This window comes from Dermacentor variabilis, chromosome 1 (genome assembly GCF_050947875.1).
Source record: "Dermacentor variabilis isolate Ectoservices chromosome 1, ASM5094787v1, whole genome shotgun sequence".
NCBI lineage: Eukaryota > Metazoa > Arthropoda > Arachnida > Ixodida > Ixodidae > Dermacentor > Dermacentor variabilis.
In genome coordinates this window covers 28,621,655-28,647,432 of record NC_134568.1, presented here as the reverse complement: position 1 = coordinate 28,647,432, position 25,778 = coordinate 28,621,655, and the positions used below count along the sequence as shown (strand labels likewise).

Sequence of the window (25,778 nt, the reverse complement as noted above, 5' to 3'; positions counted from 1 at the left end):
GAAGTTTCTTAAAAAGCGGTTCAGTGTGTTCGTCATAGGCTGAGTTGCTAACAAGGATTATATTTCGCTGGTACTTTAACTCAGCGCACATATAATATTAGTGTATATATCCACAAATATCCGTCTAGATACCGAGTTATTCAGCAGCCAGCCTCCTCGCCAAATCCGGGAAGGTAGGCAAAGTTTCGCTTTAATAAACAGGAGGCGCCTTGCAATTATAATGGCGTTCGCAGAGGCCGGTGGACCGCAGAAAGCACAGTAATGCTTGCAAGACCTTCTGCTGAAGAATCATGTCAATGGTGTGAAGCACAATTCTTTATTCCGACAGATGCTGGTATGTGAGAAAGTTATTCGTCAGCGGGAATAAGTGGGTTTCGTGTGTGTATCTACGTTTTATACTTATACGTTTATACTTCTGCGTTCCAGCTCACAAGTGGTAAACGATGGCCGTCTGCACAAGGCAAATGATAACAGGGGTGTTTGAAAACTTCATTTTTCTCTAGTGCTGTACTCATCGATTTCATAATCATGGAGAACTGGTGTGCCACGATCAGCCCGTTCAAGTGCGTGTACCTTACGCATCAAGTAAAGCCTCAAGTATCGAAAAAAAAAGCACGCAGCACAGTCACAGCGTGAGCTGCAGAAGCTGCCTCCTCGTAGGTCATCGTAAACTGTTTGATGATGTCTACTGCAATACTGATCATTAAGTAAGTTGTGTAATGTCCACATATACATCGTTATACAGTCATATATGGTTTGGGATGGGAAAAATACGACGCGTAGGACGTGGCAGTGTCCTACGGCAGCGAGCTGCGGCTTGTGCGGCTCTCTGCACAGTGGTTTGTTAAGACCGACGCTACCCGGCTGTAGACGCGTGCGTAGCTTTCTTCGCTTCTTAGCGGCAGTCCGCGCTTTGCGAGGAGGCGCAATTACGTGGGTCGAAGAGACATGGTAGTCTCAGCCTGCGCAATTCTATCGACGTTATAAAAGCTAGCCGAGCCACGTAGTCAGTGCGCTCAGTTGACATGGCGTGACGCCTGCGGCTACAGTGTGCAACTGCAACTAGTGCATGCAACTACGTAGCTGCACACACGACACCTCGCGCGATAGGATGCCTCTAAAAGCACAGCGTTAGTATGCCGACTTTAGAGGAAAAGTTGGTCGAAGAAAGTGGTGCTTGTGCAACACGTCGCGTGCGGCTGGTTGATCGTGACATATTCACGGCCCTGACATCAGGTCGTTTTATCCATTTGAACAACCCTTCTCGTCGACTTATTTTACAGTTCTTTACTTTGTAAAGCTCGATGCCCCGTTTCCAGATAAGCAATGCTTAGAAAATTGTACCACGAAAATTTTAGGAGCTGGTAGTAGTAGCGAATAAATGTATGCAAAACATGTTTCTCCGGAGCTTCTCTAGTTACATGAATTGGGATGTACGCTGGTGCGGCACACCGCCTGCAGCATGGAGACAGCTCTGATTGTTGCCACCTCAGTGATTGATACCTTACTAGAGTGAAAAGTTAGATATACAGTAATAACACGTTGCACATATGTAGCCTATCGGCAATGTTCAGAGTTCACTCGCCTCCTGCTGCAATCGCGGGCAGAGCTGTACAAGCGCCTCAGACCCGTCGCCGTTCGATATGGGGACTATATGCTAGCTCAAAGCTTAGCAACGACACACTAAGTTTCCCAATTGCAAAAACTTGTTGACACCTCTCAGGAAAACGCGAAAGCTTGCCACTCGTCAACAGCACGTTCTCCGTGTACTGTCCAACGCGATGCCACATACGAGCAGGGCGCCGGACGGTAGACGACGCTGTGATTGCAAAATGGCATCGCCCTCAATAAAACGGTCTGTACTGACTCTGGAGAAAAAGCTGAGCGAAGCAAGTGACAAGTGACAAGCGTAAAGGTGCCGCCATGTTGCGCCATGTGCGCCATCTTGTAATGCTAAAAATACACTAAATATGGTGCAAGAACAAGCATTTACAGGTAGCACGTACGTATTGACAATGTGTAAAATCAATTCGATATCGTTTTCAAAAAGATCTAAAGGTTATGTATAAAAATTTTATGTAACATTTACGGTGCGTGAAAGGGTGTGTTTGCAGTCGCCTGAACTAGATGGTGCCACGACACTGAGCGAGGCTCGGTATCACGTACGATTTCCCGTCTCGTGTGAATGGGCACCGAGAACGTTGAGAGCGCCGCATGCGGGGCAAAATTCAACTAGCGGGTGGTACGCCTCTCCCATCTCTCGTTCGCACTAAAGCTAAAGCCCCTCCATCCACGCGCCACCGCCGCTTTCTTGGTCGGCGGAAACGTTATAGGGACTTCAGTTCGCACCGCCTTGATTGCCTCTTGCACTGAGCGTGTTTGGGCACGTTTCGTACCGCGCGCGGTGTGTGCCTACGTGTGTGTGCTTGGACGCTTCATTCGAAGGGTGATGTACAGTCTGTTTCACATTTAGGGGAAAACTCGGAGTGCATTGCATCGCGATGCGGCGAGCGCTTGATTCAGGCGGCAGCAGCAGCTCGCGCAGGTGCTCGAGGGGCGAGATCTCGAACGGCGTCGTCTGCTACGGCGGCGCGCGCTGGCCGCATTGTCGGGAAGCGTTCGGCTATCAGTTGCAGTGCGCCGATCTCATCGTTACTGCGTGAAATGAGCCGGTATTCTTTACTAAGCGTTGTGCGACGCCCACTGGTACGCCTCGAAGGTAAGTTCATCGCTGAAAGGTGCAGGGCAGTCACAGACGACGTACTGAGTTCATACATTCTTGACGGCCCGTTCCTTGAAGGCGACTTTATATTCTAACACGATAGGCTGCCGATCCACACTGATCGTGTTGTGCAAGAACAGCTGGAAGAGCACGCCGTCAATCTCTTGGAGTAGCCGCCTCAAGCCCCGGGCGCCGACATCATTTAAAATGTCTGGGGCTCATTGAAAGTATCTCTGGCGCACGATGCCCTCTATCAGTCGCCCGAGGATAGGCTTCGATCCACCATCGTCAGCGACTGAGACGTGCTGCGAATGAACACATCCCTGATCAAGTCACTCTACACTTCACTGCCTTCCAGGATGAGCGCTGTCATCGCTGCCGCTGGGGACATGACGAGATACTAACTGAAGTTCGGAGCGTGACGTGTCCAATTCCCCGCCGGTGGCCAGGGTCTGTCGGGTGTAGTGATTGATTGTCGAGAAAAATCACTTCCAGCTCATTGTCTTAACCTAAAACATTCCTTTAATCATATCCGTTTGTTTCATCGTATTCAACCCCCATAGTTATCATTGTTGAGTGCTTTGTTTTCCTTTCGAGTCAAATAAAGACCGAGCACGTTGCGCGCACACCATGGTGCGTCTTGTCGCTGCTTATTACGGTAGCACACACAAGTATACGTGCACGCGCTCAGTACCCCGGCCTTTCGAAAGAACAAACGAAGCATGCTGTCAAAAGAAGTTTGTGGAACTCCATTATCGGCAATGAAGGCTCAGAGTTTGGCGTCGCACAATGTTTAGTAAAGAATATCAGGTCAGTTCCCGCAGTACCGATGAAATCGATGCACTGCGCCTGACAGTAGCACGTTTCCCAACAATGCGGCCATCGCGCGCCGCCGTAGCAGACGACGCAGATCACGACTCCGTTCCTCGAGCGTCTGCGCCTGCTCGAGATGCCGCCGCCGCACGACTCCATTGCTTACCGCATCGCGATATGCAATACGTTCCGAGTTTTCCCCTAAGTGCGAAACAGACTGTACACGCTTCTATTTGCCTTTAAGAAGATTGGTAGGCTTGACGAATATTTTTATGGCTGCAATGCGGCGAAAGGGCAGCGTCTGCTTAGCCATGTAAGTGACGCTGAGCAGGTAATAGGAAACGACATCGTATGTGCCGTCGGAAAAATAGTCGGCACATACGGTGCGGCGCATACGGGCTAAAGTCATTTTCGCAGTTTCTCACAAAAGGTTTGCTACAAATCCGTGTTGTCTCTGATGGCGACAACGGACTTCCATCGACACTGTGCAGAAATAAACAAAATATATCGCTGCATAGCACAAGCACGACATGCGCACACAACTTTAACTATAGTCGGATACAACTTTAGAAAAAAGGGGGCGTTTACTCCTCCGAGGCGGATGCACACGAGCATCCACCAATGGGCGCGCACTCTGGACCGACGTCATGCGCAGGACGGCCGCCGGTGACTTCGCCGCTTCGGTCATCTGGGCGGGGCCTCCCCTTTTTTCTAAAGTTGTATCCGACTATAGTACGTCCCCTACAATATAGAATAGAGGCAGCAACGTAAATAGCCTGGCCATTTTTTAACAGTGCTCAAGGGACAGAAGTTGAAAGGATTAGTAATCTTTGCTGCTTCAGCAATGCCGGCGCGATCAAGACGCGGGCGTGTATCGTCCAGTAACTCGATCGATCGGTGCAGTGGTGATGCAGGAATGAACTCCGGTCATGTTCAATGCATCGTGCACATATTCAATTTCTCGGCACGCGTGAACCTCGGTCACTGTTAGTGCATACAACAGAATTGGTTTCCATTATTGGGCAGCGCACACACAAACGAAACACGAGAAAGAAGACAGGACAAGCGCTGGTTGAACAAATGAAAGTCTTTATATGAATAAAAGGGTTATATACCGAGCAATTATTAAATTCATGTGGCTTGCATATAAAAACCGGCGTACACTCAGGAGTGATCAATGAACGAGCTCGCTCCGTTTGGCAGTTGTTTACTTCGTTCGGCGCACCGCAGTATCCATGTCTGTCGTCTGACTTTTTTGTACCATTTTATTTGTGAATCGGCAGAATTTCACTGGTGGCATCAACCTTTTCGTGTTTACATTGCTGTCGTGAGAGTTAACAACACAATCATAATTTCCGGTCATCCGAAGAGGCGACGCGTCGCAAACGAGACGTTTCGAGCGCAGCGCGAACTGAACGCGGGTGCGATCGTGAAAGGAAGCGGCGGCGGAAACCTACACCCGTAGGAGGTGAAATCGTTCCGCCAGGGGAGAAACGAGCGCTGGCGTCTAGGATGAAACTTGGCGTGCGGGCGTCCATGCCGTTTGTTCAATGGGGCTGGTTGTTTCCTTAGAATAAAAAACAGGTACAGCGCAACACATGACGAGCGAGTAAAGAGCAGAGGACAGGGCGCTTAAACGGAGCGTTTAGATAGTTGTTTAGCTCGTCTTGCTCCAGAACAAACTCGCATTGGTTGTTACGCGTCAAATCTATAGCTTCTTAAGCGCTCCGTGCTGGAGCTTTGTACGTACTGCGCTTCTTCCTGCGCCAAGATCAAGAGGCAAATGCTGAAGCCGAGTTAACTCGTGCCGATGCTTTCTCGCGCTTAGAACAACAGAATTCAGGTTGGAGTACAGTGCAGTACAGGTCGAGTGTTCCGAAATTAGCATTTATCTCGCGTACGCTAGCGCATATTTGTTCAGTCTTCGCGTTGATTAATCTCAGCTAATTGCTGTCTATGATGCTTCAGCGATAATGCCCTCTCACATTCGAGCCCGAACGACAATACCAGAATATGCTCGAGGCAATTTGTCAACGGAGAAAAAAGCACTTACCTGCCAATTCGCCAAAACCTCTACAATTGTGAAGTGCAAGGCACGCTCCAAGTAATGAAGTGACAAATGACAGTTGAAACGCGTCGACGGCCGTATTTGCTCACATAAGTGGCATAAAATAATGATTGGTTAACTCACTTTGGGTTCGACGTCGTAAGCATGCTTGCTTTGTTGTGACAAACACTTCGCAACCTGCGGTGGTTGCTTAGTGGCTATAGTGTTGGACTGCTAAACACGAGGTCGCGGGATTAAATCCTGGCCACGGCGGCCGAATTTCGATGGGATCGAAACACCAAAACACCCGAGTAATTAGATTTAGGTCCGCGTTGGAAAACCCCAGGTGGTCCAAATTATTCAGGAGTCCCCCACCAAAGCGTGCTTCCTCATCAGATCGTGGTTCTGGCACCTAATACACCATCAACTAAATTGAGATCATCGCTGTGATGTCCGTGCTGTTTACTTCTTTGACACGATATACATGGTTGTAGTCGTAAATTTGACGTCCTTTCTCAAGCGTCGGTGGTCCGAAATGGTCCTCGATGTTTTCGATTGCCTTAAAACCGCAATTTAGAACGTCCGACAGGTTTCAAACGAGCGCCGCAAAAGCATGCCTCCGCAGCAGTGACCGCCTCGGTGTTTCGCGGTACTGACAAGGTGGCGCTGACGGCTGAGCCGATCGCTGCGCCGCCTGACCATTGAAGGTAGCCCATTGGAGTGAGTCCAGCTTACGCTGTAATAAGCAAACGGTAATTTCTAGAATAGGTGGTATGACCCGTATGCGATTTACTGTAATATAAGACTCCCAAATTCCAGGCGACCATGTAGTAGCTCCTTTCAATATTGTAACGATGTTAATAAGACAACGATATTTATTAAGGGCGAACTTGTGCCCACAAGTAAAAGTCACTGCAGTCTAGAAGAAATCCCTGGCAGTCGCGTTCTCAAACTGGCCTCGAACCGTCTTCCTCTTTCTTCTCGCGTGACACCCTGTGCGCGTGACGAATGCGAGCTGGGCCCAACCCGTGCCACGAAGATCGCTGCTGTTGCTGAACAACACCACGGTTCGGCGTGCACAGTGTCCAATACGAAGGGCGTGCAACTTGAACGTGACCAAGTTGTCGCGGCACTATCCCCCTCCTTACCGCATGGACCCGATGCGTGAGAGGAAGTAGGGGTTGCTGTCACTTTTTTTTTTGTTCATGACCTTTCCTGGTAGGGTTTCATGCGGACAACATGCACAACTTCGGTGGGCTCTCGTGTCTAGCGGATTTTACTTCGTAAGTAACGTCGCTTATATGATGAAGTATTTCGTAAGGGCCGAAGTATCGGCGCAGAGGCTTTTCAGACAGTCCACGGCGTCGCACTGGGGTCCATACCCCCACCTTGTCACCGGGCTGATAATGAGCTTCACTACGGCGCTGGTTGTACCGGCTGGATTCGATGCGTTGTTGGCGGCGCATTCGGTACCTTGCCATCTGTCGTGCCTCCTCGGCTCTTTGCAAGAAATCATCGAGGTGAGATGAGTTATTGCTTTCTTCATCTAACGGCAACATGGCATCCAAAGTTGTGGTTATTGCTCGGCCAAATACAAGTTCAAAGGGAGCGACTCATGTTGTTTCTTGAGCGGTCGTATTATATGCGAAGGTGTTGTATGGCGAAATTTCGTCCCACAGCGTATGTTCAACGTCGACATACATCGAAAGCATGTCAGTCAGTGTTCTGTTGAGGCGTTCCGTTAAACCGTTTGTCTGAGGGTGGTACGCCGCAGTTCTCATATGATCACTATGTGTCATTTGCAACAAGCATTTCATTAGGTCCGCAGTAAAGGCTGTTCCACGATCGGTAATAACAACTGTGGGGGCACCATACCTGAGCAAGATATTGTTGACAAAGAATTTAGCAACTTCGACAGCCGTTGCACTGTACAGGGAATCAGTTTCTGCGTAACGGGTCAGATAGTCCGTGGCCACAACTATCCACTTTTTGCCTAAAGATGATGTTGGGAAGGGTCCCAGGAGGTCCATACCGACTTGTGGAATGGGGCTTTTGGTGGCTCTATTGGCTGGAGGAGGCTTGCCGGTTTTACGGATGGAGTCTTGCGCCTTTGACGCTCGCGATAAGTCTTGACATAGTGCTGCACTGTTGCTAATAACTTAGGTCAGTAGTATTTCAGACGAATCCTGGCGAATGTACGGCTCACGCCCATGTATCCAGATGTCCGTTCATCGTGACATGCATGCAAAATTTCTTCTCACATAGCTGTGGGTACGACAAGTAACAACTTTGTCTCGCTGTTCTCCAAGTTTCTCTTGTAGATGACATTTCCTCGCAGACAGAACGAGGATAGCCCTCTAGAGAAAATACGAGGGAGTTGAACGTCGAGTCCCTCCAGGCGCTGTATAAGTGGAAGCAATTCCGGGTCATCTCGTTGTTCTTGAGCGAGTTGCGACGCGTCAACAATGCCAAGGAACGGGAAATACTCTTCTGCTGACACAGTTGTCTCGAGTGGTGCGGCGCGTGAGAAGCAGTTGGCATCGCTGTGTTTCCTCCCGGATCGGTATACGACAGTAATATCATACTCTTGAAGCCTAAGGCTCCGTCTTGCTAGTCGTCCGGATGGATCCTTGAGATTTGCTAGCCAGCAAAGCGAATAGCAATCACTGACTGCTCTGAATGGTCTACCATAGAGGTAGGGCCAAAATTTACATATTGCGCAAATGACTGCAAGACACTCTTTCTCGGTTGCTGAGTAGTTTGGCTCTGCTTTAGAGATCTTACGGCTGGCATAAGCTATTACTTTCTCCTGGCCGTTCTTCCACTGTACTAGTATTGCACTGAGGCCGACGTTACTCGCATCGGTATGAACTTCAGTGTCGGCTGTCTCATCAAAATGGCAAGGATTGGAGAAGCTTGCAGGCGTTTCCTTAACTCGCCAAAGGCGTCTTGTTGTTCGTTTTCCCACATGAGCGGTTGATCTTCTCTTGTTAGTATTGTTAGGGGCTCAGCAATCTTTGAAAAGTTTTCCACAAATCTTCTGTAGTATGCGCATAAACTCCAAAAACGTCGCACTGACTTTTTGTCTGTGGGCGTCGGGAACCTCGCAACAGCTGTTGTCTTTTCGGGATCTGGCCGAACGCCTTCAGCACTGATGACGCGTCCGAGAAACCGAAGTTCATCGAAGCCGAATTCACATTTTCCGGCTTAATTGTCAAGTCTGTTGCGCGAATACCTCCTAGTATTAGCGACAGGCGCTCTAGATGTTGGTCAAATGTGGTGGAAAATACGACCTCATAATCAAAATACACTAAGTACGACTGCCATTTCAATCCTGCGACCACAGTGTCTATCATTCGCTGGAACGTTGCAGGTGCGGAACAGAGGCCGAATGGAAGCGCTTTAAATTCGTAGAGACCATCAGGTGTTACGAATGCTGTCTTTTCACGGTCCCGCTCATCCACCTCTATTTGCCAATATCCACTCTTGAGATCCAGGGAGGAGTGTGAGTAAGTGAAAAACTTTATCAGCTCTAGTTTCACTGGTCTTCTGCGGTCTTCAGATGGAATCGTCCATCTTCTAGCACAACGGTCGGTTGCCCTTAGTCCAGGGCTCCGCTGGATGCTGCTGCCAGTTGTGCTCGCCGAATCAGACCTTCTTGGTCGACCTGGCGATCGCTGGAGAGCACTCCCTCCCATTGCTCCGCACTCGGGTTTGGTATAACGGGTACCACGTCTATCTTCTGGCATGCCCACGTTATGTGATACAGCGTGGGCGTTTCGTGGCACCAGGGGCATTTGTCATTGTATTGTGTGGGATAAATTTTGCTGAGTACGTTTAGGTTCGGGTACGAGCCCGTTTGTAGCTGCCTCCACGCCACAGAGTCCTCTCTGCTAAGGGAGTTGTGCGGTGGTGAAAAACTTTGCACATCGGAGCCGATCTAACGTATCATCGATACGCGGAAGGGGGTATACATCCCGCTTAGTTACGCTGTTCAATTTACGGTAGTCGACGCAGAATCGAAGTGTTATCTTTTTTCTTAACGAGCACTACGGGAGACGCCCATGGACTGTTGGAAGGCTGATAATGTCATCTGAAAGCATCTCCTCTACTTGCTTCTTGATGATCTCCATTTCTTCTGGTGAAACTCGATACGGGTGCTGGCATACCGGTCTTGTGGCGTCCTCTGTTATGATTCTGTGCTTTGCAACAGACGTGCGCAGTACCTTCGAGGAAGTGGAGAAACAGTCAGAAAAATCCTTTAGCAGGGTATATATCTATTTCTATTGGGCTTCCGGGAGTGTCGCGTTGACGGTAATTTATCTGTTGACACTGCAGGTTCCTGGCAGGGCAGTGGACGTTGTCGTTAGGCTGCATAATTCGGTCGCTACACAGAACTAGTGGAAATAGGCAATAGCTGTTCCTTGTGCGATGAGTTGGAATTCATTTCCGAAATTCGTAAGTGCGACATTTTCACGGCCATCACTTAAGTGAACAAGACCCCGAGCCACGCAAATACCTTTGTTGAAAAGGAGCTCTGTTTCCATCCGCTATGCCTTCGCGGTCGTAAAATCTTTCATTCTCCACAAGAACCATTATACTGCAGCGTGGCGGCACAGTTACATCATCATCAACGACGCGCAGTGCAGCGAGACGTCGCTCCTCCGATTCTTCCACAGGTATAGCTTGTTTTGTCGAGAAAGACACACTGGACCTACGTAGGTTAATTATGGCGCCGTTAGCGTGTAGAAAATCCATTCGCACTATAAGTTCCCGTGAACATTCTGGCAGTACAATAAAGTCAGAAACGTAAGTGAAGCCTTTTATCGTAAGCCTTGCGGTGCATCGGCCAAGAGGCGTAATAAGATGACCGCCTGTCGTGCGTATCTGCGGACAAGTCCACTGCGTCACAACTTTTTTCAGGTGCTTCGCCATCTTGAAGCTTATTACCGAATAATCAGCGCCGGTGTCGACTAAGGCATTCAGCTCGCATCCGTCTATTATCAACCGCAAACCTGACGTAATCGTTTCGTTCCTGCACCTGTCTACTGGAATTATCACCGCACTGGAACCGCGTTCGAGGATCTTCGTAACTCTGATTATCAGCGGCCTCACCTCCACATGTCGCTTGCTTCAGTTTTCCTGGTGTGGGCTTGGTGAATGACGCCTAGGCAAGATTGGAGACGCGCATGGGCTAGGCGATCGGTAGCGCATGGGCGACGGTGACAGTGGTTGATGTTGGCGAGGAGTAATGGGGCTTTGGCGTGTGGACAAGTATTCTTCGATCTCCGCTGGCCGTTCACCGTTTCGGGGCATGGTACGCTTAAGGGAAGACCCCTTAATCCAGCTTGACGCTTCGGGCAGAACCTATACAGGTGACCCGCTTCTCCGCAGTGAAAACACAGAGGCCTGCGCTCGTGGTCACGCCAGACGTCACTTTCCCGGGGCCTTTGTTCCACAAAACGAGGTGCACTACGTGCTGAAGGCGGATAGGCAGCCGGTGGTTCCAGCAGACGAGGTGCACTGCGTACTGTGACTTCCGTTCGTGGGGCTTCGACTCATACCCCGCACCTCCACCAGAAATGTAACGGTGTAAGCAAAACAACGATATTTAATAAGGGCGAACTAGTGCCCACAAGTAAAAGTCACTGCGGTCGTGATTGGATTGGATTGGATTGGAGAAACATTATTTATGCCTGCAGTTGGGCGCTCGTGCACCCCGACGAGGGCCTACGTCATCCTCGAAGTTGCCGTTACTCGGCGCTGGTCTCCGCTCGCCGTTGCCGGCTCGCTGGGTCCGTGCCTTTCGAGCGCCTCGAGGATCTGCTGGACGGCCCAGAGCTGATCGTCTCGGTCGTATCTCTTCGCGGCTGCCTCGAGCCGCGGTGGGAGTGTTCTTGATTTAGCGTCTTCTGGATATTTAATGCAGTCCCACAATATGTGCGTGCAGTCTGCGGTCTCCCTCCGGCAGACTCTGCACATATCTGTCGGATATGTCTCGGGGTACATGCGATTCATCAGTTTCGGGCTCGGTAGCGATCCGGTCTGGAGCTGTCTCAGTACTACCGCCTTCGCTCAATTCAGTCTCGGGTGCGGGTGTGGGAGAGTCCTGCGAGCCAGGCGGTAGGCCTTCGTGATTTCATTGTAATCCGTCATGCGGTCCTTGGTTCCGAACCACGTCGGACGGTCTGTCGCCGGGGCGCGGTTGGTTAGCGCTCGCGCCGCTGCGTGTGCCGTCTCATTATGGTTCTCATTGCGTTCCGACGCATCGCCCGCGTGCGCCGGGAACCACTTGAGTCGTACTTTTCGTTCTTCTAGTTTTACCACTCGCAGTACGCGCTCAGCCTCCCTGCAGATTTGCCCTTTGGCGAAGTTTCGCACTGCCTGTCTTGAGTCACTCCGCACCGTGTGGCAGTCTGCGTCGGCGATGGCCAGGGCGATGGCTACCTCCTCCGCTTGTTCCGCTCCGGCGCTTCTCACGCTCGCTGCCGTCCTCGTGGCGCCGGTTGACGCCTCTATGACGACCGCTGCGAAGGCGTTCCGTTGGTATTCGGCCGCGTCCACGTACCGCGCGTGTTCGTCGTTGGCATGCTGGTCGAGGAGAGCCTTGGCCCTCGCCGCTCTTCTTTCTTTGTTGAACTCGGGATTCATGTTCTTCGGTATGGGGTCGATTCTGGTCTGGCGTCGGACCTCTTCGGGGACGGGGAGCTTCATCTCCACCTCGTTCGAGCGTCTAATTCCCAGATCGTCCAGTATCTTCCTCCCGGCTTTGGTCAGGGACAGTCGCTCCAGTTGAGAGGTCCGTTGCGCTTCGGCTATTTCTTCGAGCGTATTGTGTAGCCCGAGTTGTTACAAGCGGGTCGTGCTTGTGGACTCGAACAGGCCCAGCGCCGTCTTGTACGCTCTTCTGATGAGCACGTTGATTTTGTTTCGTTCGTGTTGCAGCCATCTGTGGTAGGCTGCAACGTACACGACGTGGCTGATGACGAAGGATTGGACGAGCCTAATTAGGCTCTCCTCTCTCATGCCAGCCTTTCGTGAGGTGACTCGTTTGAGGAGTCGAATCGCGTTGGCTGCTTTTGCCTTGAGACGGGTGATGGTTTCGCCGTTTCTTCCGTGCTTTTCGATGACCATGCCTAGGATCCTAATTTTGCCGACCTCTGGGATCACGTTGCCGGATTTGGTGACGATTCTGATTTTTTCGTTTTCGCGTTGTCTGGTCTTGCCTCTGCTGTTTTTGGTAGGTGGGAGTATGAGAAGCTCCGATTTGCTCGGCGAACATCTCAGTCCGGTGCCTTCCAGCTGGTCTTCTATTGCGTCGACGGCGGCTTGCAGCGCGCCCTCGATGTGGGCGTCGCTGCCACCGGTCACCCATATCGTGATATCGTCCGCGTAGATGGTGTGCCTGACGTCTTCGATGTGCCCGAGCTTTTCGGCCATTCCGATCATTACCAGGTTGAACAGCATTGGCGAAATCACCGATCCCTGCGGTGTGCCGGTGCTCCCGAGCTTCTTCTCTTGCGTCTGTAGGTCGCCTGCTCGTAGCTCGACGGTCCTGTCCGTGAGGAAGTCCTTGATGTAGTTGCAGGATCTTTCTCCCATGTTGAGCTTGGAGACTTGGGACAGAATCGCCGAGTGTTTCACCTTATCGAAGGCGCTCTGCAGGTCGAGCCCTAGGATTACTTTGTTGTCGCGGGCGCTGCCGCCATCATCGATGATTTGGTGTTTGAGCTGCAGCATCGCGTCCTGCGTGCTGAGGTGCTGTCTGAAGCCGATCAAAGTGGCCGGGTACAGCCCTTCTCGTTCCAGGTAGTCTTGCCACCTGTTGAGCAGGACGTGAGCGAGATGGGCCGGAGGTTATCCGTGTCCGGCGGCTTCGCCGGCTTGGGGATCAGGATGGTCTTGGCTGTCTTCCACAGCTTTGGCAGCGCGCCCGCTCTCCAGCACTTGTAGTATTTTGCGAGCTTTTCAATCGAGCCGTCATCGAGGTTCTTGAGCGCCTTGTTCGTGACGAGGTCCGGGCCGGCTGCCGACCGGCTGTTGAGGTCGTGCAGGGCCGCGCGTACCTCCTCGACGTCGATGTCACGATCGAGCTTCGCGTTAGGCAGGCCGCTGTACGGCGCGTGTTGTTCGGTAGGTGTAGTCGGCAGGTATTTGTCGTTAATGCGCCTGGTGACTTCGTCGACGCCGTGTGCTGAGACCGCCCGATGTATGAGCCTGGCGAGTCTGTCCCTTTGGTGCGACTTGGTCTTGGTTTCGTCGAGCAGGTGCCTCAGTAGGTTCAACGTCTTCCCGCTATGCATCTGCCCGTCTTCCGCGTTGCAGATCTCGTTCCACTGTTGCGTGCAGAGAGCGCGGCAGTGATCCTCGATCGCTCGGTTCAGCTCCGCCACCTTCTTTCTCAGTCTGCGGTTAAGCCGTTGTTTCTTCCAGCGATTGAGTATTGACTGTTTGGCCTCGATGAGATGCGCAAGCCGGCTGTATACTTTGTCGATCTCCGCGCCCGTTTCAATGTCTTTGGTCGCGTCGCGTACGCTCTCGGTGATTTCGGCCGTCTACGAGTCGATGTCTTCGATCTCGTCGTCACCGTCGCTCTTCTGGCTTCTGGCGTCTCGAAAGGCATCCCAGTCTATCCATCTGTGTGTTTTGATGCTGGTGTCGTTGTGTTCCGGTATGCCGATTTCCACGATGGTGTGGTCGCTGCCTAGGTCGATCCCCGTGTTTCTCCAGGTGATCGCGCCCCGGATGTCGTTCTTGACGAACGTCAGGTCCGGAGTGGTGTCCCGGGACACGGAGTTACCAATTCTCGTCGGATGTGTCGGGTCCGTGATGAGGGTGAAGTCGAGTTCCCTGGCGTCTTGGTACAGGTCGCGGCCCTTTGCTGCGTACTTGTTATAGCCCCAGGCAGGGTTCATCGCGTTGAAGTCTCCGCACGCGATCAGCGTGTTGCGGCCCGCTGCGGTGCTGGCTCTGTGCAGTAATGTCTTGAATCTCTGTTTTCTCTGAGATGGGTTGCTGTAGACGTTGAGCAGAAATATGCTTCCTTTTCTCGTCTTGCCCGGGATGATTTCGGTGAGTGTGTGCTCGATCTTGATGTTGCTTTGCAGCTCATGTTCGACGAACGTGAGTCCCTTCCTGACCAGGGTGCACAGGCCTCTGCCGTCGGGCGGTCCCTTGTACACTCTGTAGCCGGGGAGGGACGGTGCGTTGGTTAATGTTTCTTGTAGTAGTATAACGTCTTGCTTGCGGGGAATGTACGATGTGCTGTTGGATGACTGCCTTCTTCCTTCCGAAGCCGCGACAGTTCCACTGCCACGCGGTTACACCTGCTGCTGCTGGTGTTGCGTTGGCGGCCATGATTGCGTTGGCGTGTACGGGGCTGCCTGGTTGGGTGGATGTTGCGTGAAGAGGGGCGCAAACGTCGGGTGGCTTACCATCGGCTGTGGGGTCCTTTCGATGCGGGCGACTCTGTTCCTGTTCTCGGCTTGGTAGGTCTCCATTGTTTGCTTCAGTGCTGTCACTGCTGCGATGTTTGTCGTGATTAGCTGTTCGAGCTTGCTGAATGTCGCTTCGAATTTCGCTTCGAGGCTGTCGATGCGATCGTTTTCTGTTTGCGTGCACGTGGCCTCGACGGCTCGCTTCTTCGGTGCCGGTTCCTCTATGGCTTTCTCCTGGATGTTCGTTGTCGTTTCCTCGGTCTTGCTTGTGCTTGGCGTGGGTCTCTGTAGAGGCTCGTTGTTGCATAGCAGCAACTGACGGATCTCGGCGATCTCTTTCGTGAGGTTGTTGATGGTCACTCGCAACGCCGCGTTTTCTTGTCTTAGGATCTCATTTGCCTCCCGCATCTTATTCATATCTTCTTTCATCGTGGTTTCGGTGATTTTCTGCGCGTTCCTTATAATGTTTCCTTTCGCTGCGTCGACCCAGCTCACTCGCTCACGTGATGGTGATGTTTTCCTGCTGAGGCTTCTCTTGCAGCAGCTGCTGTCTCTGAATTTGGGCGCGCGGTTTTCCAATGGGGTCCTTGACTTTCGCGCATCTGCCGGCTTGTCGAGTGGCGGGAAATCGCTCTCCGACAGCAGCTGGTGTTCGGCCTGTCGGCGCTCCCATTGTCGCTTGCGCACTACGTAGGGGATCTTGTATTTCGCCTTGCACGTTCGGTCTCCGGTCAGGTGTCCGTCTCCGCACAACTGACATTTCGGGATACAGCGATGGTCTTCTGTAGGGTTCGCGAGTCCGCAGGCCAGGCACGTCTTGATTGTAGGGGTTGGGCACACGTCCTTGCGGTGTCCCACTCGGCCGCACTGCTGGCAGACGTCGATCTGTTTCTTGTAGAGGCGGCACGGTATCAGGGTGACTCCGTATCGGACGAAGTTCGGTACCTTGGGCCCCTGGAACACCACAATCACAGTGGTCGTGCTTCCAATCCTTTTTGCGGCCACTGCTAGCGGGTTCCTCTCGTTGACGATGTTTCTATCGAGCTCTTCGGCGCTCGCGTCGATGGGCATGCCTCTGATGACGCCCTTTACGGTGTCGTGAAGTGCCGTGCGATATGCGCTGACCTCGTAGGGTTTGCCTCGAATAGATATTTCCTGGATTTTAGCGTACGTTGCCGCGTTGTCTTCGTTCGATGTACTTACGACCATGATGTTCTGTTGTGTGTTGGGGCAGATGGTGTCCGCGGCGCTTTCCTCGCTCGCGATCTTGGCCGCAGCGAGTATGGCCGCAGCGACGGTGGTGGTGCCGGTCTTGACGATGTGCAGTCCCCCTCTGGGTCTAACAACTATCTTGCTTTCTTCTAGTGGCATGGCTGGCATGCGTGCTGCCTTGATGGCCGAGGCTCTGACGTTCTTGTAGAATTTCGACCTCGTGCTTGTTCGACTCCCGCCGGGTCCGTCGGGCTTGCCGCTGGCGGGGGTCCGCTGGCGCAGCCTCGACATGCGTTCCCCCGCGAGCGTCCATCCGGCGTCGCTGTGGTATTCCTCGGGTGATATCTCTTTTCCTTGAACTCGAACGCACAAGTGGTTGTCCAAGATCATTGTTGTTTGAGAGGGCGCCTGCATCTCGGAGCTGACGAGCGGCAGCCGCCGGGATGTACGGCAGGCCGCTGTCGGTGCGACGGTGTTGGGCCGAATGTCCGCGGAACACGCCTAAGCCTAGCAATCCTTCTCACGGCGGCAGTAGAAGTAGTCACGAAATGTGGCAAAGAAAAACGCACCTCTGGGGTCAGCTGGTATCGGTCGATGCCGCTCGCCTTGACGGACACATTGTTACAAGCAAAACTTTGGTTCGAGGTAATTAGCACTGCTGGAATCTTGGAAGAACGCTAACATAATCCTAATTCATAAGAAAGGGGACGCCAAAGACTTGAAAAATTATAGACCGATCAGCTTACTGTCCGTTGCCTACAAACTATTTACTAAGGTAACCGCAAATAGAATCAGGAACACCTTAGACTTCTGTCAAGCAAAGGACCAGGCAGGATTCCGTAAAGGCTACTCAACAATAGATCATATTCACACTATCAATCAGGTGATAGAGAAATGTGCGGAATATAACCAACCCTTATATATAGCTTTCATTGATTACGAGAAAGCGTTTGATTCTGTCGAAACCTCAGCAGTCATGGAGGCATTACGGAATCAGAGTGTAGACGAGCCGTATGTAAAAATACTGAAAGATATCTATAGCGGCTGCACAACCACCGTAGTCCTCCATAAAGAAAGCAACAAAATCCCAATAAAGAAAGGCGTCAGGCAGGGAGATACGATCTCTCCAATGCTATTCACAGCGTGTTTACAGGAGGTATTCAGAGACCTGGATTGGGAAGAATTGGCGATAAAAGTTAATGGAGAATACCTTAGTAACTTGCGATTCGCTGATGATATTGCCTTGCTTAGTAACTCAGGGGACCAATTGCAATGCATGCTCACTGACCTGGAGAGGCAAAGCAGAAGAGTGGGTCTAAAAATTTTTCTGCAGAAAACTAAAGTAATGTTTAACAGTCTCGGAAGAGAACATCAATTTACAATAGGCAGCGAGGCACTGGAATACATCTACTTAGGGCAGGTAGTGACGGCGGATCCGGATCATGAGACGGAAATAATCAGAAGAATAAGAATGGGCTGGGGTGCGTTTGGCAGGCATTCTCAGATCATGAACAGCAGGTTGCCATTATCCCTCAAGAGAAAAGTGTATAATAGCTGTGTCGTACCAGTACTCACCTACGGGGCAGAAACCTGGAGGCTTACGAAAAGGGTTCTACTCACATTGAGGAGGACGCAAAGAGCTATGGAAAGAAGAATGATAGGTGTAACGTTAAGGGATAAGAAAAGAGCAGATTGGGTGAGGGAACAAACGCGAGTTAATGACATCTTAGTTGAAATCAAGAAAAAGAAATGGACATGGGCAGGACATGTAATGAGGAGGGAAGATAACCGATGGTCATTAAGGGTTACGGACTGGATCCCAAGGGAAGGGAAGCGTAGCAGGGGGCGGCAGAAAGTTAGGTGGGCGGATGAGATTAAGAAGTTTGCAGGGACGGCATGGCCACAATTAGTACATGACCGGGGTCGTTGGAGAAGTGTGGGAGAGGTCTTTGCCCTGCAGTGGGCGTAACCAAGCTGATGATGATGATGAATTAGCACTGCGTAATAGGCTAGCAATCACGGAGCTGATCTCTGACTAAGGACGAGCGCTTCTTCTTCGTCGTTAAGAAATCGTCTTCGTTTCTTCGTCGTGAAGAAATCCCCGGCAGTCGCGTTTTCACAGAGGCCTCGAACCGTCATCCTCTTTCTTCTCGCGTGACACCACGTGCGCGTGGCGCATGCGAGCTGGGTCCAACCGGCTACCCGTGCAGCGAAGATCGCTGCCTGTTGCTGAGCAACACCACGGTACGGCGTGCACAGTGTCCAATACGAAAGGCGCGCAACTTGAATGTGACCAAGTTGTCGCGGAAATATTCTGACAGACTCCCGATCACGGGTGGTTGACAGCGCAGCCTACTATGTAACATGTACTGACATCCTCGCCAGAATGAAGTGATGATATAAATATCATAAAGATGGCTTGAGTATTCACTGGGTCAATTTAATAACTAACATATTTTTGACAGAATAACATCGATGAATTAGGAAGAAGTAAAGCAACAGGCTTTTGCAGTTTCTGTGAAGTCCATATAAGAATAAGGCAATTATAGGTACTCTTCCTGAGAGGCAGCACGGACAGTTCGCTGAACCTTTCGGTTAGGCAGCTTGATCTTGTGATCACGTTAGTTTAGAGAGAGCGGTTCACAGATTCTCTGCAGTGTCGCGCAATCTAATGGCATAGATATTGGGCCTTTTGTCTATGAGCAAAACCCGATTTCTGACTACCTTCGCGCTAGCAGCCATCTTTTTAGAGATCAGGTTAAATACGGTCCCCAGTCCCCCAAAACCATTTCCGAACTAAGATATATGTGACGACTGTGCGTGCTTCAGCTGCCTTGTAATAATCCTGGAAAATGTCACTGTCCTGTACCTTTACTGTAACCGCAGCAGCAACCTTTTGACAAAAGTCTGCAAAGATGGTCCTGACAGTGCTGCCTTGTCATTCTGTTGTAGAAAGACATGATACCAAAAAAAAATAATTTTGAAAAAAAAAAACATCAGTGATGAACGTGCACAACGTACGAGGCTTCGTTCCCGCATTGTGTCTACTAGGTGTCTACACGAATATAAGAAGAAGGTAAGAAAAAGAGTGGAAAATGCTCGCTACGCAGGGCACACACTTGCCTCTTCCTTTAAGATAACGATAAGTATGTGCGCATAACATAAAGACCGTGCGGGTATACACAAATACTGCGTATACAGCTGCTAACGCGCCTGTGCATCAATTTGTTCTTTTTTTTTACCTTGTATGAACTATGAACCGGAAGGTACAAGTTCTCGTTATTATCGATATTTTCCAATGACAAAATTAGCCAAGAATGACAGAAGTTCCAATTGGTTTCGGGGAAAACCAGATCTATCCACGATCATGGATTTAGAAAATATCGGTTGTTTTTTTTTTTTTGCTTTTTTCCACCACCCCCTTTCCCAGATATAAATATTATCATACCCCAAATCCAAGAATCCTAAATAATGAGTAAAAGAAAGTTGATATGGAAGCCGTTGTGCAGTCTTCAAAATGTTAAGTTCGTAGGATAACTCGGATGAAAAGAAATGTTTTTGAAGTTTCTTTACAAAACCGAATAAACGCAGTCTACACGGCAATAATTCGGTTTCGTTGTTTCCTGGCTCTCACAATTTTCCTTCTCTCTTGCTTTCTTTTTCTTTGTGTGGCCTCTGAAAAACGCGTCAGCGAGGTTGCTACCAGATGCTGTTGTTGCCTGTAGTAACGATAAAATAATGACTTTCTTACCTGACTCGGTTATGAGAGTGGTGTTAACTTTCGTATATTCGTTAGGTTTGCGAACCACATCGTACCGGAAGGTGAGTTTCCTGAAAGACATTTTAGAAAAAATTTATTATATTGCATCTCGGTACACTGAACGATTTACAGTTCTACTGAAAGAACTGCATCAATTGGGATGTGCTGTGGAATGAAATCTTGAGCACGTACCCCGGCTGCTTCTTCGTAGTGCCATTACTGAAATGAGAAAAATAATAACAGTGTAACAAGAGCAATGCGCCGAAAACTTCTTCACTTTTTTTGGGTTCACTATTTCTAATGCGGACACCTTAAAGTTATTTTTAAGTTGTGGAAAAAACAAATTGTGCATAACGGTACCTTCCACAATTCCTAAAAAGTTTAATTGAAGCGGGCAAGCTTTATACTATTTTCGTTAAGTGCTCACTGATTGCGAAGGAATTAAAAATTTGTAGCAACTTTAAAGTCAGCGTCACATTATGCTTGCGCGCGACGTAATGCAATCAAACTGAACCAATAAAGAATTAAGAAAAAAAGAAACCGGGCCTATTATTCGGAACAGATGAACTGTATGCAAGCGGAGCTACGTTGACAAGACTACAGCTTTATGTTTGAGCATTTAGATAATTACGAATAGCTATTCAATATTAATTAAAGTTATACTTAAAGAACCCTTGCTCAAACTCGAAAGCCTAAAATCGTCGTTGAAACGAGGCTGAAATAATTAATAAAAGTATGCATAAAACTGAGTCAGCTGTACTTGGTTCAGTTCTTCGTTCTACGATTCCAAAAACTTCATTCCAGCATGCCATAAATTAGCGAACTTTGCTTTTATGCGGTACAAACCAGCACCAGTGGCCGCAGAGCACGCCGCGAACGGATTAGCTGGCTCTGAGTGGCAAAGGTATGGTGACGCCAACCCTTGTATCACCAAGACTTTTCAGTAAGTGTCGTTCCGGCCGATCTGCGTGCTATTTTGAGCATGGCAGATCACGAACTAATTGCGACTAAAGAAAATTTTTTGACCGACTTTCTCGAAGACCGTGACGCGTTCCCGCACACCATGCTAGGATTCCGCCGCAGCTTCTCCTCACAGGACGTATTGCTTCAGCTCAAACACCAGATCGTAGACAACACTACCAGCTCCACTAAGGCAATCCTCGGCTTAGATATTAAAAAGGCCTTTGACAACGTTAAACTTGAAGCAATCTTAAAAACAATTAGAACATTAGGACTAGGCCAAAGAAGTATAATTACGTTAGAGATTTCCTCGCGTGCACGCGTGCATGCATCGTCGTTGGCGACGAGGAATCGCCGGAATTTGAGACGGGTCCGTCCGGCACGCCGCAAGGATCCGTCCTATCACCATTACTCTTTCATTTAGTTCTACTCGGTCTACCCGAGAAATTAACAGAAGTAGAAGGATTACACTACAGTCTATACGCGGATGACATCACCCTCTGGGTTCACGGGGATGGATGTGACGGTCACGTCGAGCGAACGCTACAGGCAGGAGTAGATGCGGTCCAGAATTACTTGCGTGGAACGGGCCTCGAGTGCTCGGCTACCAAGTCCGAACTGTTAATCTACAAACCCACAAGGAGAGGTCGTAAAACCCTGCGCGACGAAAAACGGGAATACTCCAAAATACGTATTATATTGGCAGATGGTACTCCCGTACCGCACGTAGATAAAATTAGAATCCTGGGGTTACACCTGCAGGCAAATGGCCATAACGGAGAGGCGGTGCGAAGACTTCGTCGTTCGGTAGATGACACGATCTGACTCTTGCGTCGCATCACGAATAGACACAATGGTATGCGTGAAGACTGCGCGATCCGTCTCGTGCAGGCGTACGCGATAAGCCGCATAACGTATGCTGTCCCCTTCCTTAAGTGGTTAGGGTGCGAAAAAAACAAGGTCGAATGCATGATACGAAAGGCTTTTAAGAGGGCGGTTGGCGTTCCACTCAACGCGAGCACCGACAAGTTTCTGGAGCTCGGGCTTCACAACTCACTTGACCAGTTAATCGAGGCGCACGACATTGCGTAATACGAACGATTATCTAATGCAAAGACAGGTCGATGCATCCTCGAGTCACTCGGAATCGCGTACCACACTCAGCATGGAGAAAATATGGCGGTTCAGGCCTCGGTCCGCGACCGCCTGATCATCCCGCCGCTTCCCAAAAAACATGCACCCGACGCACCACGCGGCGAGACGCAACAAACGAGCAAGAGACCTTCAGAAGAAGTTTGGCAACAGCAGCGAGGCGGTGTACGTAGACGCTGCGCGATATGAAGGAGAGAGAAGCGCACACGCGATCGCGGTTGTAGACCGCACCGGTAAGTGCCTCGCGAGCCACGGTGACCACGGGACACACGGAGGCGGCCGAAGAAGCCGTAAGACACTCGCAGGCGGCAATCCGCGGCCTCGCGCGCGGTCGCGTCTCGCGGGAAGCGGTTCGCATACTCCAAATTTGTGACGACGGCGACTCTTCATCGCCCTCGCAACCCCAAAATTCTACGGTCTTCCTCCTCTGAACCCCGGCACACACCGATGTCCCGCTCGCGGGCAACGAGGCGACCCACGCCATGGCTCGAGGTCTCACACGCCGAGCCGCCGCAGACTATTTGGCCGCCGCCCCCGCGCCCCAGAGCGGGGCATCGGATATGCCTGATCGGGACACTACAACAGAAATGCGGCAACAAAAATCACAATGGGCGTAGCGCGATCGCCTGACCACGTTCAGAGACCTCACCCAACACTACAGACTCCAAAGACGCACATTCCCGCCACCACACGACAAGTTAAACAGGAATGAGGCCGTAACTTTACGCTTGCTCGAGACACACACCTACCCTAGCCCCGTGGTCCTACATCACTGCTACCCGCGTTTATATCCAACAGCTGCCTGTAAAGCTTGCGGACAGCAAGCAACGCTGAAACACATGCTCTGGGAATGTGCAGTCAACCACGGTAATGGGACCACATCCGTTCGCGACGCGTCCGTAATCGCGGCCGTTACCACAGTACAGGAAGCCTCGAGCTCGCTTCTTCCCGACGCCGCCCCGGCTGCGGGGGCAGCCGGGGACCTTCTCCATCGGCGTCGCCGCCGCTGGGAGGCGGCTCTCAAAAGTTCAGAGTTGGCACACCCGCTCTGGGCCGTCGGGCAAGCCAAAGATGCCGCCCGAATCCAAGGACTTCGAGCCGCCACCTGAGGCCACCACAACGAAAGTGCCGGACCATTCATTAATAAAGTTTCTTCTCTCTCTTTCTCTCTCTCTCTCTTCTAGTGTTTGCAGCTGCCCCACCGGTGCTTAAATCACTGAATCGTGCATAGAGCAGGTAGTTGTACAACTACAGCCGAACGTGCTCCAGGCAAGAGCGAAGCACCACGCCGCTTTTTGCATCGGAAATTGCGATTCCGCAAATTTATCCAAGCTGCAAGTAAATCATACGTTTGCGACTAGGCAGAAGCGATGCGGAAAATATCTCCTTGGAGGTGGAACTCGTACATCTCTCTTCTAAATGGCGACAGCTCACCCCATATCATATTATAGATGGAGATCTTTTAACGCACAAACATAGGCGAGGAGTGTCTCCGATTATATATTACGGAGTGCCTCCAGACAGAATGATTTCTTACGCTGCCAAACTTTCATAACCTAGGCGAAGAATTCGCGCGCTAGGTGATCTTCTAACTAATAATTAACGTTGTAATTAATAAGTTTCCTGGGAATTCGCCGAATGGATGTGAGCCAGTACGCAAAGAAGAACCATTTGCTATAGAAACTTGGCATTCTAGCACGCACGATCTCCTTGGCAGAGTGGAACGCCGCACATACAAGGCGCACAAGACTGCAAAGACTAAACCCGTCACTTCAACTCAAACCTCCAGCGGGTCTACACCGACGTGAAGCGTCTCTTCTGTGCCGGTTATGGCTTGGAGTTGCCTTCACGAATGCCTACTCAGCACTAATTGGAATGACTAATACTCCTGCATGTGATGTTTGCGGATGCGAAGAGAACATTGACCACTTATTGTGCCATTGTCCTCAATTTCAAGCACAAAGACAGTCTTTGTCCAACACATTGAGGAAACTAGATGATCGTCCTCTTAGTGAACAGACCATATTAGAGCACCGTCCCGACCGATCATCGGCTCAGAAGGCAGTGAAGGCACTTTTGTGTTTTCTCAGAACTTCTGGTTTGCTCGAGCGACTCTAACTGAAGTGCTGTCCGTACACGTATCTACACCTTCTCTCTCCCTTCTTTCTCTTCCCCTTCTCCCATCCCCCAGTGTAGGGTAGCCAACCAGACTATTGACTGGTTAACATCCCTGCCTTTCCTGAACTCTCCTCTCTCTCTCTCTCTCTCTTGCTATAGAAAATACCTAGCATCATTTTCGGGAAACACGACCTCTAAATACGTGGCCAAGTGCGTTGAAATTCCAGCTAATATGTTTTCGCTGTGCTAAAGAACGCACTACGATAATATACTTGCTGATAGAGCAAAGCATTCCTCTATGCATTCTGTGTCCGCATTTCTTGAAACTTCCTATTAGCCCCAAGAACGACCTACAGGGGCGCTGCGAGCGCCGCTCGCGTCACGTAATTGCACGGCCTCGCGCCTGTCGTCTGCTGCAGTTCGGGCGGTGTCCAGGCGCCTTCTGCAGTCTCACGGTTTGTTCGATATCGTCCTCTATGCTTGTATGTTTATGACGGTCGTATAAAATATATTTTTGCGACGTCTTCGTTGGCGAAAATTTATTCAATGAGCTTATTTACTCAACGACAATATGTTTCTCAAAAGTGACGCTACATTGCCAGCCGAAGGAAGTCGGACAAATTCATTGCGAGTTTTCATGCTCGGATCTGCACTTTGCAGCGATAACTCACGTGAATAATAAAAGCATAACCGCAAAAGCATAGCACATAAAAATCCCGTTAGAATATCATACCTGCCGTGATGCAACAAGAATCTCACAAACGCCGGCTACATACATGACTTCTACAACATTTACCTTGATTTCAACCCGCTAAAACCTGTTTGCTCACGACGAGTAGTTCATGGTATATCGAATTTTTGAATTTCTTCACAGTAACGGTCGGCAGTAACACGAGAACTTAACAGTGCAGTTTACATTCCACCAGCATCACTTGCTTCTTTAACTGCTTCTGAAAATTAGGCCGTTCTCCATCGGTTCATGTGAAGTGGCGGTAATATGAAGTAAAGCTAAGTGAGGCTTACAGCACTTTGTAGCACACGGAAAGGAGTGTACCAATATTTCCCTTTTCAATGCTACGCGTTCAACTCACTTGATCAATTTACTGGTGTTTGTTGCTTGAGGAATATACATGACCAGTCTATTTGGTGAACTGACACAGGTCGCTGGGCCCAAATTTTTTAGTTAAATATGTCTTTTGGAACCGTATGACTTTGACTATAGCCATAAAGACTCCGAAGCCTCAATCATTAGTAGTATGGGACATATTGATTATATCATTGTTTCCCGGGGGAGGTCAAAAATCAAGTGAGGCTTGTGGCGTCTTCCTTATGCGGCAGGTATGCGAGATTCTCTTTTATGTACTCATGAAGCTACTAGTTCTCAGTTTGTATAATTAACCAACGCAGGACAGGCAGAGAGTGCCTGAATTTTCATTTTCAAGGTAGCCTAAGCTGCGCTGCAGTCCCTCGAGTATACTTAAGGCATTGCAGTTGGATGGATGGAAAAACTTTATTGAGGTCCATCGGAACGTGCACTAGCACGTAGCGGGCCGTTCG

General features: G+C 50.2%; 1 protein-coding gene across 1 annotated transcript; it reads right to left on the bottom strand.

Annotated features, from left to right (window-relative positions):
- Nucleotides 1-427: 427 nt before the first annotated feature.
- Nucleotides 428-16,645, bottom strand: LOC142570513 (uncharacterized). The gene is made up of 2 exons (XM_075678919.1): nucleotides 14,966-16,645; nucleotides 428-451 (listed from the first exon to the last, which is right to left on the bottom strand). Exons 1-2 carry the CDS (start codon nucleotides 16,643-16,645, stop codon nucleotides 428-430), a joined length of 1,704 nt encoding a protein of 567 aa, XP_075535034.1.
- Nucleotides 16,646-25,778: the final 9,133 nt, after the last annotated feature.